Raw genomic sequence first — 16,115 nt, forward strand, 5'->3', positions numbered from 1 at the left:
TTACTTCCTTGAAAGAAGCCAATTTTTTTTTTATGCCAGGATGTTACCGGTAGATAACAGACTTCTAAACTTACAGATCTACAAACTTCTTCAGTGCGTTCACCAGAAAGACAAGAAACAAATAGAAAAGCTGGTCCAGAAAGGATTCCCAAATCTCATTAATTTCACAGAGCCTGTGGAAGGATATAGTGCCCTTCATCTGGCCTGTCTTAAAAATGACACGGACATGTGCAACTTCTTGCTGGAGCAAGGAGCTCATCCAGATGTCAAGGACAAAATGGGACGTACTCCAGCCATGAAGGCAGCTGAACTAGGCCATGAGTTGGTTTTGGATTTATTAGCAAAAGCTAAAGCAGACATGACTGCTGTGGATAAGGAAGGGAAAGGTAAGTAGAAGGGAACCTTATCAGACTAGAAATACCATAAAATGGCCCCTTACCGTGTTACACACTTGCTACATACGTTGTGTCCAATCTACAGAGAGGAACCGTGTTTGAGGGTAATCCTTACAGCTCAACAGAAGCTACTGGCCGTAAGAGCTTTGAGGAAAATTAAGATAATTCTCCCTGAACAGTTTAGGCCTTTAAATCACAGGTCTCTCCAGTACATAGCTGAAAGATAACTGTCAGTTGAGAACCACGTTAAATGCTAGCATACTCCCTAAATTCAAAGGCCCTAAACTATAAGTCTTTTTTGCACATATATACCCTAAGAGAAGTGAGTGGGTTTCTACTGAGGGAGTTCATCCTTTCAGCTGTGAAGTTTACAGCCTAAGTCACCTTTCTAATAATTGAGTATTGCACCGTAATCCCAGCTGTTTTTCTTTACAGGTGTTTTGTTTTACTGCATTTTACCTACAAGACGGCATTACAACTGTATGCAAATTGCCTTGGATTATGGTGCAGATGTTAACAACTGTACTACTGATGAGAAGCCTGTATTTCTACAAGCCTGTGAGCAAGCTCATGATATTAAAGAAATATGTATGAGTTTCTTGGAAAGAGGCGCAAATCCCAATGCAAGAAACCCAGTATGAATATTTCTGTAACTAAGAACATATATACAGGAGTATAGAATAGTTACCAGATGACTAGAATATATGACCTTAAATCCTGACATTAAAATAATAAAGCAATGACAAGTGACTCTGTGGACATGCCTGTTCCCTTCTTCTGTACCGCCTTTTTTTCAGGAGCAGGGATTTAAGTCTTCTGCTTGAACCACATGTCCTGATGTTGATTTTTACAGATTAGAGTACAAACATTTTACAAAACCAAAATGTAACTGGGCCAGCTCTTAGGTGTTGCAGTTCACTGTACTTCAGTGAAGCAATGCTGATTTGTACTTTGCTTGGATGTACCCTAAGGTTTTCAGGGTTGAAATAATGTACACTAAAACATTAGTCCAGCATAAAAAAATCTGATGGGGAATCAAAGCAGGGATGGAACATAAGAAACTCTTTTCTCTCTTTTGTATGTCTTAGTCATTTATTTGTTTACTTCCTTAATTTAACAGAGACCTGAAGGACTGAAGTTCTCAGTTGTTGAGGAGCTCAAGCTTTACCTTAAAGCTACCCATGGCTCTTGTTTTTTTCCTAGTTTTGAAGTATCCTTCCTAGCTTGTAGCTATAGCAGAATTGATGTTTGGACATCCTTATCCCATCCTCTCATGTGCTCAGCGCACCTACAATAGAGAAACCTGCAATTTTTTTGGTAATATGATGGGCACATAATGGGGATGCTTTGCTAGACCCAGAGAAAGCCAGATGTCAGGGAAAAAAATAAGATTCAGTGGGGCAACATCCAGAGCTCACTGTTTTCTTTGCCCCTCTGTAGAGTGGCAAGTCAGTGGGCCAATGTTTTAATAGCAGGCAATCCCTGATGCAAGATGTGCTCTATTCTTGGCAAGGTCACCAGATCTACCAAAGACAGCTATTATAAATAAGTACTACTAATCTCAAAAATATATTATTAACTAGAAAAAGACACAGCACTAATGTTTGGAATGTGAACTTTTCCTCTCAGACAGAACAGCAGTGAAATTCCTCAGTTGTCCCGCCTTCCCGGTAGCACTTCTCCAGCTATAGTTCCTTATGTTCTTTCATGATGGAGGTGATATTTTGTGTTCAATTTTGTAAACGTGCATGAGAGCATGTACACAGAATAAAGAATTCCTTAACTAAGGGATTGATTTTCATGGGGACGATTCAAGGGACTCAAGTTACTAATTCACGTGCATCGCTGGGATTTGACTACACATATTTTAGGAGCAATATGACTAGATTCTTAAAGTTTACCTACAAGTATCTTTGAAACTATTAGCCTTATCTCCTTTTTTTGGTAATACCTAAAAGGAGGCCTTCAGCTTGATGCCACCTTGCACCAATCAGATCATATTGTTCCACCATGAATCAGCATACGAAACAAATTCTGAATTGTTTTCTTGCTACCTCGCAGGCTACGGGTCGGACAGCCTTAATGGAAGCTGCAAGAGAAGGTGTTCTCGAGCTGGTGCGTTGTCTACTTGAGAGTGGAGTTGATGTAAACCTATTTGACCTTGAAAGACACAGTGCTGCACATTTTGCAGCCAAAGGAGGCTTTTTTGAGGTATTAGCATCTGTAGCATTAAAGCATTACTGCAAAGCCAAACCTGGGGTGTTTTTTTGGTTGGGTTTTTTTTTTTTTTGAGGTTGGGTGTTTTTATTTGGGGTTTGGGGTTTTTCTGAGTCCTGAATCTTCAGCTGATCAAAGCATAAGAATCAGCAATCAAAAGCAGCTTCTTTTTAAGTATCAAAGAGAGTTCAGCAGTGATAGAATCTCATAATTGCAGAGCGCTTTTTGCCAAGGTACCTCTGAGTGCGTGTGCTAGTGTAGTGTAGCTGTCTGGTGTGAACAGCTCCATTGGAGAGCTTGTTTCTCTCAACATGTAGCATGTCACATAGCTCTGTGTGGATAAAACATTACCCTTACAAGAAGGGCAGATGCAAACAGCTGCAGGTAGGCACTTTTTTCTTTATCCCCCATATCACCTTCAAAGTATGTAAAATTATGCAGTTTTGATTGTGCATGCAACGTCAGAGTTACTTTAAGACAGTGGCCTGCAGTAAGCTGGCAGCAGCTAAGACTGTCCTTGATGTCTAAAACTGAACAAGGTTTCTATTTCTTCAGTTAGATGAGCACAGTACTATGGAAAACTTGAACGTTACATGCACATTGATCAGCTGGGCATGGGAGAGGAGTTCATTGTATAAACTGGGAACATATGATACTGCATTTATTTGTAAATCAATCTCACACTTCCCCATCTTAGAAACATACAAGATTTTTGATAGTACTGTCTTTGTTTTTCTAGATTCTGAGGATTATTTCAGCTTATAATGGAGACTTGGGCCTGATTGCTATGAACGGTAACACACCACTTCATTACGCTGCGGAGGGAGGATTTGCAAATTGCTGCAAGTTTATAGGACAAAGAGGTACATTAAAAATAAGTTACTTTGCAATTATAATTTATATTCTATTTCTGTGCTAAAGGTTTCATTTGGGCATCGATGAAGGATTTGAAAGTAAAGATTTCATTTGGTCATCTATGAAGGATTTGTCTCCCAGGTATCATCTGGCAAATGTAGTTCTCATTAAGAAGTGCCTAACAGGCTTATTTCTATTCTCATGACTGGGAAAAAAACATTTCTCAAAGAAAGCAGCAGAAACATCATCGATTTGTATAACTTAGAATCAGACTATATTAAGTGCTTCCAGTTTTAGTTGGTTTTAGATCTATTACATTGAAACTTCCAATAGAAAAATAATTTTTGGTTTGCTGATCATTTAAAAAAAAAAATCTCTGTATAGTCATGGGGAAAACTTCGTGCCCATGGGTATCGAAACATACTCCAAAGCAGCTGTGATCATTTTCTAAATTAATTAGATGATCACAGCACTTGGATCCAAGAGAACCATACAAAATCCTGTGTTCTGTTTTTGAGATTCAAACATTTTAGTGATCCATTGCCAAATTGCAATGTTAGGAGACAGAACAGTGAGTAATATTTTAATCTTAGTTTGTTTCTTCTTAACTCCACTCATTCATTTAAGCAGAAATGTAACTTTTGCACTGAACATCTGCCTTTCTATATGTATTCACGAATGGACAGATAAATAGAGCATGGGTTGCCCAACGAATCTCCCTTTGGGAAATAAATACAGACATGTGGATAACCTTCCAGTCTGGGATCAATGATGTGGTTCTATCTACTACCACTATTTATAGTTAAGACAGAATAAAATTGTAGATCTGTGGCAATTAGTTGCATGCATATTACAAGTCTCTTATATTATGTAATTAGGAATTCCACTGAATTATCAGTGAAATGATGTCTGTGTTTTTAGGCTGTGATCCTACATGGACAAACTTGTTAACGAAGACCCCAAGAGCTGTTGCCAAGGAAGGTGGTTTTAGAGCAGCTGTAGCAGAACTGCGTAAAATTGAAAATACCTTTATAAAACAGTCCAGGCCTGGGGTGAAGGAGGACAACCCCCGCTGGGCACTGAGGCTGTACGACTGGTCCTTGGAGCACCAGGCTGCCCTCCGCAAGGCGTTTGAGGCTGTTGACCAAGGAGATGGGACGGTACTTAAAGAAGATTTTGTATCAGTTATTCAGAAGCAGTGTGCCTTTGTGGATGCTGAACAAATACAAACTATTGCTGAAATTCATGAAGGATCTCACACTGGGGGAATCAACATGGAAGAATTTTTTGAGGGCTCTAAATACTTGCAGAAAAGCTGCCTTATAACATCCTTTGGACCCAAAGGGAAGAAGAGGAAGAAAGGGAAAAAACGAAGAGGCAAAAGAGGCATCGCCATCCCCGTGCCGATTTGTATTATTCCGAAAGGTGCATGTCCTCGCAGGGAGGACGGCTTCCCTCTCTACATGATTGAGGCTATTCAGAACATTGCTAGTGGCTGCCATTTTGACCGAGAGCACCCATCTGCCCATCCCGTGCACGACGACCGTGCCTGGTATCTAGATGAGCCAAGGAAAACATACATGAATATTAACTACCTTGTCAGAGCAGCAGACATTCTGTCTCTACAGAAAGCATTTGAGGAGGGTGTGCCAGTAGACATAAAAGATAAATATTACAAAACACCTTTGATGAGTGCATGTGCAAGTGGGAACATAGATGTTGTGCAGTATCTTCTGGAAAAGGGGTAAGATAATTTCAGAGATTTAATTTTTTTTTTTTTTAATTGCTATTTTGGAAGGGCTTTCAAAAGCATAAATTTCCAGTAAACATTTAGGTGCAACAGACTGTGCTTTGTTTTTTATTTACACAATGTTTAGTATTAAAGTTCCATAAGATCCTGAGTTACAGAGGGTTAGTTTATTATTTTTCACTTTTTAGTAAGGGAGAAATAGAAACACCCAAGAAGTAAGTTCCTCAGGTCTGAAATTTTTGGTGTCTGGGCTGTTGACACTGGGGTCAGTTGCAGAGTGCCTACAAACCCAATCTGTTGGATCTGCAGTTAGTTCACACCCATGTTTCAAATAGTGCATCTTCAAAACTCAACTCTCAAAACCAGATAAATGATTTTGGGGAAACCTGGATCAAGTGTCTTGCCTGAAATCATCACGACAATCCTGGACTTCCCTGTTCCACATGCCAGGGCATTTGCATGCAAATGTTTTAAGGGGATAAGCCTTATAATCGCTTTCCTCTGCAGCCTCAGCAGGCTGAGGCAGCAGGATTTACACCAGAAGCGCATGCCGCTCTTTACTCTGTTCCTCACTTTAGAAGTGCTTCAGCAATTTTGTACCCTACAGACACACTTGTGAAAAAATCTCAATGACAGTTAAAAAAATGAAAGCAATTTAAGAAGGATTCAGTCCTACTTGTGTAATAGCATAATCTCTTCTTTTTTGTTGTCAGACTGCTGTAGTCCTACACTCATTCACATAAACGCTTAAATGAACATTTTTCAAAGATACACATTAGCTTTGTTCTCTACATATAGTTAGAATTCATTTTAACATTAATTTTTAAGGATAAGTGGTTGTAGTCATTGCTCCAGTTCCTGCAAAGACTTAACAGCACATGGGTCTTTACACATGCTGGTAATTACACTGACATACCTGGAGCATACAGAAAGTTGTGTAAATGCGTATATTCAAGTCTTCCAAAGAAAAGGATGCAAGAGGTAGTGAATTAATTTCCACTGCTTTTGTCAAGCCTCACTAGACAGCACTGGAGTCACATCTCATCATGTTTAACACTTAGGCATAGAAATGGAATAACTTAGTTTACAAAAATAGTACCAATTTTTAAATTTTAAAATTGACAAAAATCAGAAAACTGAGAGGAAAGTTATTGGTACAGTGTTTAGCTTTGCATCTTGCAGTAGCATGAACTTTCAGATACTTTCAGTTTGGCACAGGAATTCAAATACTGTTCTGAACAGGTTATATAGCAAAAAGTATCAAATAGAAAAAAAAAAAAACCCCAAAACATTTATCCAGAGCTATAGAAAATGCTGAGGTTTAAACATAAATTGGTGGTATCTACTCTCTGTCTTGTTCCAGAAAGACTCAGAAGTAAATTAAATTTGGGCTAAAGGCAAATTCAATTCAGGAGAAAAGGCTGAAGAATTTTTCAGTCAGTGCTATGTTGTCCCTGTTCCCTTTGACCAGTCTGTTTCTGATAGAGTGAAGTTAGCAAAAAGGATTCAGGGGCAGACAGAGTATCAGTACAGGCATGGAGGTTGGGTTGAAAGAAAGTGGAATAACTGCAACTGCTTATTTTAACAAGAAACATAAAGGAAATGAAAACTGCATACAAGTAGACCAAAACACCTAAACAACTGAAAGATAACAAAGGTAAAACTGGTAGGTCGGGGAATTTACTGTCATAAGATCTCACCAAAGGTAGAATCCTGAAAAAGATTAAAAATTTAAACAAGAAAGGAAGAACAGATGGATCTGTTCTTTTGAGCTAGAGTTAAATATTAATCATCTGACCTGAAGAGCAAAAAGCTATCCCTGGAAGCAGCTTCCTTCATAATTTTTCTTCGTTCTCCCTCCCTCCATGTCTGTTGGGAAGACATCAGCTCTTTGTCCCTAGAGTAAATGGGACAGTAGCTCAGTTCAGGACTTCTAGGCTTTCTTAAATATCATGCAAAGTAATTCACTCTGCTTGAGTACTGGGGAATCCCCTCATGAAGTTTTGACCCCTTCTGAACCTGCACACGGCACACATGGGAGATGGCAGATGGCAGATCTGGGCATGGTCATGGACTGCTCTTGTTTCGGAGGTATGAGGGAATCGTATTTCTTCCCTTTTAACACAATGAAGTGGTTCTCATGGCTCTTCTTCCCCAAGCCTTGCTTTTGCATGACCCCATCCCAAAATCTCCCAAGGAAGCCATTTGCTAAAGGGCTGATAATGCTTTTCCCTTCAGCTTCATCCGAAGGCAACGTGTTGCAAATATCTCCCCAAACGAACCCTCACATCCTCCAGAACATGCCAATTTTAACCTAGGAGCAGAAACAGATCTAGTCCAGCAACAGAGTGGCTGAAAAAGTTTTAAATCCTCAGATTTTCTGAGAGAGACCTTCTCTAACTCATTTGTAAATTGAACAGTATGCAATTTTGCCCCATGTTTTAGAGCACCTGTTCTTGGTCCAGAAGTGTTCTTTTTTCAGTTGCTTAATCTACTTTCTGCCATTCTCAGTGTAGCTGGAACACAACTGCTAGCACTAGCAGCATTTTACAGGACTAAGCTGTTTGAATGCCTCTTTTTTCCTGTACCTTTGAAAGCCTCCACATAGTAGACACTGTGTTGGCTTGGAGGGGAATATAATCACCAGCCAGACACGCCAATTACTATTCCGTGACAAGCAATAGATCAGATACTAAAATGGTTTCAGAGTAGCAGTAGATTGAAATTATTTATTTACATTGAATACGCCATGGCAGCGGGCAGTTAACAGTGATTGTACTTGGAGCTGTGGATGTTACTCTCATCTGCTACAACTTCCCTTATTCTTTCTCAGGGCTGACGTAAACGCAACAGACAATTTCATGTGGACTCCTCTCCATCATGCTTGCTATAATGGACATCTAGACATTGCTGAACTGATAGTGAAGGCTGGAGCAGCTGTGGATGCACCTGCAATAGGCAACGCAACCCCGCTGATGAGAGCCATCGAGATCTGCAGATTGGATATAGTCTATTTTTTAATCAGTGCGGGTGCTGACATCCGAAGGACAAACAGCAATGGTAAATACCATTGTCCCCCCAGAAGGCCTGTTTTCCTTATTTGTATACATATTTTATTGAAAAACCCAAATTCTTGGAACACTTTGAGAAGTGTTCTGAATTTATGATTGCTGTCAGGATCAGGATGAAGGTAACAGGTTCAATTAGTTTTCTACAGTGTGAAATCAGTATTGCAAGTAGGCAGCTTTCCTGGGTTTTAAGCATCTAGAAAATAAAGTAACAAGATTAATTACGTGATTAAGGAGACTGTTGCTCCTCACAAGATATATACAGTTATAAGTGGCTTTAATGGAAAAATTCTCTCTAGTTGTTAATAATATTTGACAGAAAATTAGATTTTAGTTGTGGCCAGTGTGTATCCTGCCACCCATTTAAATCACTTATTTTTTTATGCACAGGCAGCACTGGCGAAAAAAGATCTCTCACTGCTCAACATGTAAATATTACTCAGGAAAAAAAAACAGTGAAAATACTGAAGTGTCACCTCCTCACAGCAGATCCCTCATCAGTATTATTTCCTCTATTGTTGGAGTAACTTAAACAGTTAACATCACATTTTCAGCCCTTGCTCTCATGTAGGAAAAGCAACACTGCTACAAAATGAGACTTTCCTTGCCAAAATGCCTAGTAGGTGAAACTGCTTGTAGAAGGGATGTGTATTCTCCCTTTCTGTTACCACGTGAAGTTCCATTTCACACAGCAGTTTAGTGTCACAACTGCTTTACAGCCACAGGGTCTCATCTCATAAGATCCAGAAGAGTTTTTTCTTTATTAAGCACTGAAGGTGTTCAGCCCATTTAAAGCACAGGCCTTTCCCTTCACTCCTTGCCAACCACAGAGCAAGTACTGGAAGAGGTAGAAACCTACAATACCTTGTTCTACATTCCTAACCTTGTCCTGTTCTAGCTATCTCCTAGGGCTAAATGCTCCCAGCTCTCAAAAATCAAAATTACAGCCTACAGGACCAGTATATTAAGCTGCAAATGTCAGGACATTAAGAGCAAAACAATCACTCCCAAGAAGTCCTGCAATATTTGGTTTCAAGGTCATTTCTGCAAGCAGTGGTGATGACTGCCAGTCCTCACACCAATGTCAGACATGCTGCTGTCACACCAAATGGTTAATAAAAGAGACCTAATTAAGTTCAGTCCACTATAGTGTCATTATCCAGTTGCAGTAACAAGTGCCAAGGTTCATTTTAATGGCTTATATAGGTGTTTGTTTATTTTAAATACAGGAAAGAATGCTCTTGATATTGCTAAGGTATTTGCAGATTCTAGAATAATTGATCTGCTCCGAAGTAAACTGGAAAATTTGCCAGAAGTACCAGAAAAAAAAGAAGCAAAGAAAGAAAAAGTGGTGAAGCCAAAGTCACCTTCTTCACAGATGCCTGTTGAGGTACAAGCTGTGAAAAAAGAGGTATGAGAGATGGTAACAGGGTTTTATTTGCTAATAATTTAGTAGAGTGCTTCTTTCTTACATTTATTTGTAATCCATGTCTCTCTAAAGCTATAAATCAGGCAGTTTTGTGAAAGTTAGTACTTTCAAAAGGCAGTACTAATACTTACTCATTGATTGAAATTTTGACTTGGTAATTATATGAACTTTGTGTCTTCCCCAATCCCACTTAAGAATTATGTCATATATCACTGACAGGGCACAGAAAAATATTTCCTCTTCTTCTCCCCCTCCTCCTGAAGTTTATGATCATCCAGCTCTGATGTGGTAAATACTGAATATTAGTAACCATTTCTTTTAAGAGAGCACCTGTTTCTTCACAGGAGAAGACCAAGGCCCTTCAAATTAGTAGAAATGTCTTTTTATTCTGTTAATAGAACTCGTTGAGGCAATACCAGGCTTGCTGACTTTCATTTCCCAGATTGTCTCATATCTTCCTCCTTCTACTGTTGACCTGAGTCCTGTTTCTCAAATCCCATGCTGAAGTTAGGCTGTTGTACTTCTGAATGCCTTTCTTGCACCCCTGGGAGCCTTGAGTACCTCAAGCCTTGAGTAGCCTGAGTTCTCAAGCTGACACCAGCCTCTGTGACCACATGCTGTTTGTCTCATTGTGGATGAGATCTTCCTGATTTACCAGTGGTACTTGTTGGTCAGACCTGGGATGCTATTTAGAGATAAAAAGCAATTGTATCTGCATTGCTGGAAATGTTCTTCAGCAGCCCTGCCCTCGATGGTGCAATAAATATGTCCCAGTAGTCAAGTGTTGGTTTCCCCGTTTCAAAAACGTTTTGAATTTGTCAGGGATAGCATAGGACTTTCACAGGCAGGAGGATGACAACCTTAGATGATTCTTTATTCATCACCTGACACAGCATGGGATCATCAGTAGTACTAGGTAATTATCTTGGGAGTCTTAAAGAGCAAGTAATGTTTTAATGTCCAAGAAGGAGAGTCATCCCCTACCTTTTAAAGGGCTTCCCTCACAATTTTTGGTTATTAAAAAATTACGAGTTTTAAGAAAAACAGATTCTGAAAAGATTAAGAAAAAATACACCCACAGTAAATAGACAGAAAAATAAGTACCAAAAGATGCAGGATGTGTGCCTTGCTTCCAAACATTATGTATTTGTGTAACTGATAACTTCTTCTCTTTCAGCCTTCACAGGTATCTCTTCCAGCTGTAGAAAAATCCATTCTTGAAAACACAGCACATTCCCTTAAGGACAGTGTTACTCCTCTGAACTCTTTGATAACCAGTGGTGCTACCAAGGAAGAGGACATCTCATTCAAACCCAGAAAAAAAAAAGTACGTACTGTAGCAAAACATAAGCACAGTTTTACATTAATTTAAAGGTAGACCTTGCTGGGGATCAAAACCCAGAACAAGCTGACGAAATGACTTCACAATTCAACTAGCTTATAGATGACATGACACAGGATAGAGATATTTCCACAAACCAACAGTAAACTAGAGAGTTTATATATCACGTGTGTATATGTATTATGTACACGTACGTATATTTATAGAAAGATATTATCATGGATCTCAAGCTCTTATCAGGTTTTAAAATAGCATTAAAGTGGACCTGCAGTAAAATGTAAATGCAACTACATTCATGGTACAGATTTTTACATTCCTACACTTAAAGGATAGGAGTCCTTGTACATGGGACCAGCACCAACTTCTAACTTGCCTTCTCAGTTATCATGATTACTTATGTCAGTGACAGTTACTGAACTAAATGGATCACAGTACACTAAATATTTACTTCCTAGAGTTTGAATACTGGAAATATAATTTTTGTATCAAGGATTTGTAATACTCATTCACAAATAACCAAGAAACAGAAAGCAATCACAGAAACATTTATTTTTCTTTTCTCCTTAAAAAGGAAGAGAATGGCAATGCTGACTGAGAAGTTTTGCTTAGAGCTTGTTTACCATTTCCCTAGACCCAATATGTGCTAGTTTCTGCAATAGTGGAACAAGGCTACAGACTAGTGACTCAACAGCTAATTACTATTTTCTGCTCTGAGGATCTTGGGCCTGAGTCAGCCATTCTAAACAATTAGCTTTGGATCTTCTTCCCTGATCTGAGACCACATCACATTATAGATTGGAAATGACAACAAGAGAGTGTTCAGCTTATATATACACAAATTGTTGTGGTGTCTTCTACTCAGAGGCTGCGCTATTTTTCTTCTGTGTCTCAGGATGGAAAAGAGTGCTAGAACATGGTTCTGTTTGGCTAACAACATCTTCTCAATGCTTCAGTCGCACAAGTCACATCCAAATTAACTAGAATTTCCTTTATTTTGCAGATTTGGGCCCCTGAAGCTGCAATAGAGAAGCTAGTAAGAAAGCAAGAATTGCTTCGTGAACACTTTGCTCTTGGTGGCCACTCAGAAAGCTTCACAACGCCCTTTAATAGAAAATTTATGGAATAAGCATACCAGCTAGAAGAAGCTACTTCAGCACATATTTTGAGGGAACAAAGATCTAAACGGCTGCTTCTCTGTAAGGAAGGCATCATGCAGTGCTCAGTAAATGTATCTCAGTTACGATAAAATAAATGTAGCGAGTTTTTCCTCTGTAGATTATGTTGCTTACACACAATCTTTTGTTAAGGGTTTAGTCCGAAAAAAGGCTTATCCTCATGTGATTCTAAGTCTTGGAGCTAGCTCAGCATGCTTCATGGAATGGCCACTGTTGTGACACACACATGCCCTTTTGTCTTTGTAAAGATGTGGCTTTACGAGTCAATTTTTCACCCCAACATAAAACAACTTCCTGGAAGATATGTTACCCTTTCTACTAAAAGGGTATTAAATAGAGAGATGTGAAGATAGTATTCAGAAATTATTTAAGACAACAATGATCTTCGTTATCTGCAGAGGCAACAGAAAGTAAAGAATTTACAACCAGGACTACTACTGTCCAGTGCACATCTTTCATGTTCTCCCATATGCTTGCAAGAGTGTGCAAACCTTTCTCCTCACTCACTGAGATGTATTCCCTAGCTGCAGTGTTGCAAAGCTGTTATTTTAGATATTTTTAGCAAATTTGAAAAACATTCAGAGATTTTGTGAATGCAGGTTCTTGTATTAACAGCTACATCCACAGCTCATCCAAATCAGTGCTTGCCCCCACAACAGTGAAGCCAACAGATACTGCCCCCACGATTTTAATGAGTTCTTTGGTTGGGAAGGAATTGGTATTTTAGAAGTGAACTGACCAGGCTGTGCTAATTTCTTATGAAGAATAGGTACTGAAAGTTCACTTTAGGAAGTGTATAATGTCAAGATTCACATGACAAGATCAGGCCAAAATAGCATGGGTTCTACTGAGGGACTCGGTGCCTCTTGAATTCTGGTCAGTATGTCTACAAAATAGTTGGCAGCACAAAGGTGAGCCCAATTTGGAGCTTCAGAAAGGCAGTAATGTGATAAGTTTTGGGCAAGCAGAGGCTGGAAATACAGGGAACATTCAGCTGAAAGAGGAAAGAAGTGGGATGGAATGCCATAAAAATACATCTAGCGAAGCAAAAAGTGTGGGGAAGTGAACTGAAACCTCCTATATATTCTTTCATGAGATACAAGAACATTCAGACTACAAAAAAAAAGAGAAAGCTGCACACATTAAATACTCTACAACATGCAAATAGCCTGTGGAACTCTCTAGCCCAATTATCCTTGGAAACTTAAAAAAAATAATATTTACATAGATTGTGAGAAGAGTCTAGTTAGCTAATGCATAAGGGATAAAATCCCTTGTGTTTCAGGACCTCAGCTAATTACCATTGGCAGATGATAAAGTTTTCTAGCAATGCAGTTCACTCCCCGATTGTCCTGCGTGGTGATGTGTGTGTCCCTTAGGAGAGAAGATGACACTGCCCTAGACAGATGCTGTAAATTAAATCAGCTTCTGGCTTGAGAGTAACCCATTCTTTAACTTTTTTTTTTTTTTTTTTATAATATATGAGACTTCAAGAGCTGTCTGGCTCAAGAGTACAGCTACTTTTGAAAATTTGTTTTCAAACATACACTTCCGGTTTTAACTGCAAATCTTGACCCCTGGAATCTGAGCTTCAAGCTGGGTTCTTATGGTTCATTTCTTGTAATAAGAACCAAGTTTTATCCTTGCTGATGTGTGCAATAGAGCATTTCCACGCCTGGATTTGCCTAGGTATGAAGAGAGCAGAGTGGAAGATTGTTGGGGAGGGCCTGTGCAGTCACAATCTCAAAGGCACCACCTCCTGCATGATGCTGCAATCCCTTTTTATGTAGATGTGATGATATTTAGTAGATAACCAAGACAAATGCAAGTAGATCTATCTAGTGATATACTATTTTCAAATACCACCACCAAACGTATTATTCGCATGAATGTGGTTGTGCACAAGTAGTTTATGATAATTTGCTTACATTGAGAAAATATCCTGATATCTTTAGCATTTTAGTGGTTCAGTATAAAGACTCTACAGACATGTGAGATGCCATTTCAAATATCAGCAGTCTTGGAATTCTTAATATCAGCATTATCACCTTTGCCTGTTAACTTAAAACTCATGCTGGCTGCAAATGTTCATAAGTAACAAAAATAATAAAGTTAGTCATAGAAAGCAGTGCAGGCAAGGAGTAGGATGCCCATGATCAGTTGTAAGTGAAACTGCATCTCTAGAAGGAGAGACATGGGGTCAATTTGCTAAAGAGTAGCCATCAAAATAAAAATCCAAACAGCACAGTCAGAAACTCCCAACTCATCCTGTAAGGTAAAACTGTGTCTCTGGCAGTTACATCTCTGCCACGTTAAGGCATGGACTGTTTTTGCCTGGCTGTGTTCATTAGGGTAACTGTAAGCAAATTGACAGCAACTTGAACTCAAAGGGAAGGAGCTCACCTGGCCAGCAGAAGGGGCTGTCTCCTGCATTAGTTGGGACCACATTGTAGAATTCAGCTTGTTGGCAAGTAACCTCAGATAAGGTTTTTCAGAAAACAGGGCGCTGAGAGGGAAACCTCATCGCCCTCTAGAACTCCCTGAGCAGAGAGCTGGGGATGAGTCTCTTGAACCAAGGAACATGCGACAGGACAAGAGGGAATGGCCTCAAGCTGCACCAGGGCAGGGTTAGACTGGCTCTTTGGAAGTATTTCTTTCCAGAAGGGGTTGTTGGAATGGGCTGCCCAGAGTGGAGTCCCCATCCCTGGAGGGGTTGAAGAGTCAGGTTGACCCAGCACTGAGGGATCTGGTGGAGCTGAGAATGGTCAGTGTGAGGTTAATGGTTGGACTGGATGATCTTCAAGGTCTTCAAGGACTGGATGAATCTGTGATTCTGAGGGGGCCATTTTCTGTTTGCAGAGAAAATTCATGTGAGCATCATCCATGTGCTTTTTCATCCCAACCAGAACGGGCTGCAGACTCTCAGAATCTTCATGTGTTTCCCCACAAAAAGAGATGGGCAAGAGTTGTGCCTCAGCTGTACACAACACAATGGCTGACTACAAAGAACTAGAGAACTGAGTATAAGAGGCACCTAACACTGACTTTAAAAGTGTTTTGATAGCTAACAACCAGTCAAAAAAACCGCAAGGCTCAGAAAACATTTTTGCATTCATTGTCAACTCCTCCAGGTTCCTGTGGCACAGAGGCAGACATCGGAGCAAACTGAGGGGCTTGGCTGGAGGCAAGAAGCACCTTTCAGAACTGTCCTCCTCAAGCATGGTGATGAATATGTGTTTAGAGACACCCCCCCTTGTACACCAGAAGTGGAACAGGAGTGTGGTTGCATGAAGCAGCAACAGCAATGCAGGAAGCTTTTGGGGATGTGAAGGCAGATGTCCCAAGGAGAGGCAAGGGATAAAGCTCCAGAGTTTAAAATTGACAGCAGAAGGAAGGGCATTGAGTGAAGAGCTGGTAGCAAGCTGTGAGGGAGGGAAGGAGACTGTGCTGATGACTGGTCATGGAAAAGCTGAGTGACGATTTGGTGGATGGCATAATAGTAATAGAGAGCAAAGCACCACTCTCCCAAGCAAGAGAGCTTTCTGGAAAACTGAATCAATTGTGTGTCAGAAAATGTACTGAGAACAAGGAAATTTGCAGGTGGGAGTCCAAATAGATGATGACTGTGACTCAATCTCAAGACAGGTAGCACAAGTGAAAAATAAATTAAAGGGAGAAACAAACGCAGAAAGATTAAGCAGACAAAAGGCAGCAACACTGAAAAGATGAACTCTTCATACAACCTATGACTAGATGAGCTGTATACTAGCTGTGGTTCACAATTGGGCTGTAATCTAACCTCAATCACCCTTTGTGCCTTTAAAGTTTAAGACGCTTGTGAAGTCTTCAAGTATTGTTTCAAACTAGCGTTGAGTACATCAGGT

General features: G+C 39.8%; 1 protein-coding gene across 1 annotated transcript; it reads left to right on the forward strand.

Annotated features, from left to right (window-relative positions):
- ANKEF1 (ankyrin repeat and EF-hand domain containing 1) lies at positions 1-12,456 on the forward strand. The gene is made up of 9 exons (XM_026846222.1): positions 1-386; positions 831-1,030; positions 2,457-2,606; positions 3,352-3,475; positions 4,389-5,211; positions 8,051-8,277; positions 9,515-9,696; positions 10,892-11,041; positions 12,057-12,456. Exons 1-9 carry the CDS (start codon positions 41-43, stop codon positions 12,180-12,182), a joined length of 2,328 nt encoding a protein of 775 aa, XP_026702023.1. The 5' UTR covers positions 1-40; the 3' UTR covers positions 12,183-12,456.
- The last annotated feature ends 3,659 nt before the right edge of the window (positions 12,457-16,115 follow it).

The sequence above is a fragment of the Athene cunicularia genome (genome assembly GCF_003259725.1).
Source record: "Athene cunicularia isolate RWA chromosome 3 unlocalized genomic scaffold, athCun1 chr3_part1, whole genome shotgun sequence".
NCBI lineage: Eukaryota > Metazoa > Chordata > Aves > Strigiformes > Strigidae > Athene > Athene cunicularia.

What these genes read in the sequence shown, in the direction of transcription:
- ANKEF1 (XM_026846222.1), top strand. Translation starts at nt 41, where the DNA reads ATGTTACCGGTAGATAACAGACTTCTAAACTTACAGATCTACAAACTT. An exon ending in CAGTATCTTCTGGAAAAGGG is followed by an intron (nt 5,212 to 8,050) that starts GTAAGATAATTT and finishes ATTCTTTCTCAG; the next exon opens with GGCTGACGTAAACGCAACAG. An exon ending in TCAAACCCAGAAAAAAAAAA is followed by an intron (nt 11,042 to 12,056) that starts GTACGTACTGTA and finishes TTTATTTTGCAG; the next exon opens with ATTTGGGCCCCTGAAGCTGC.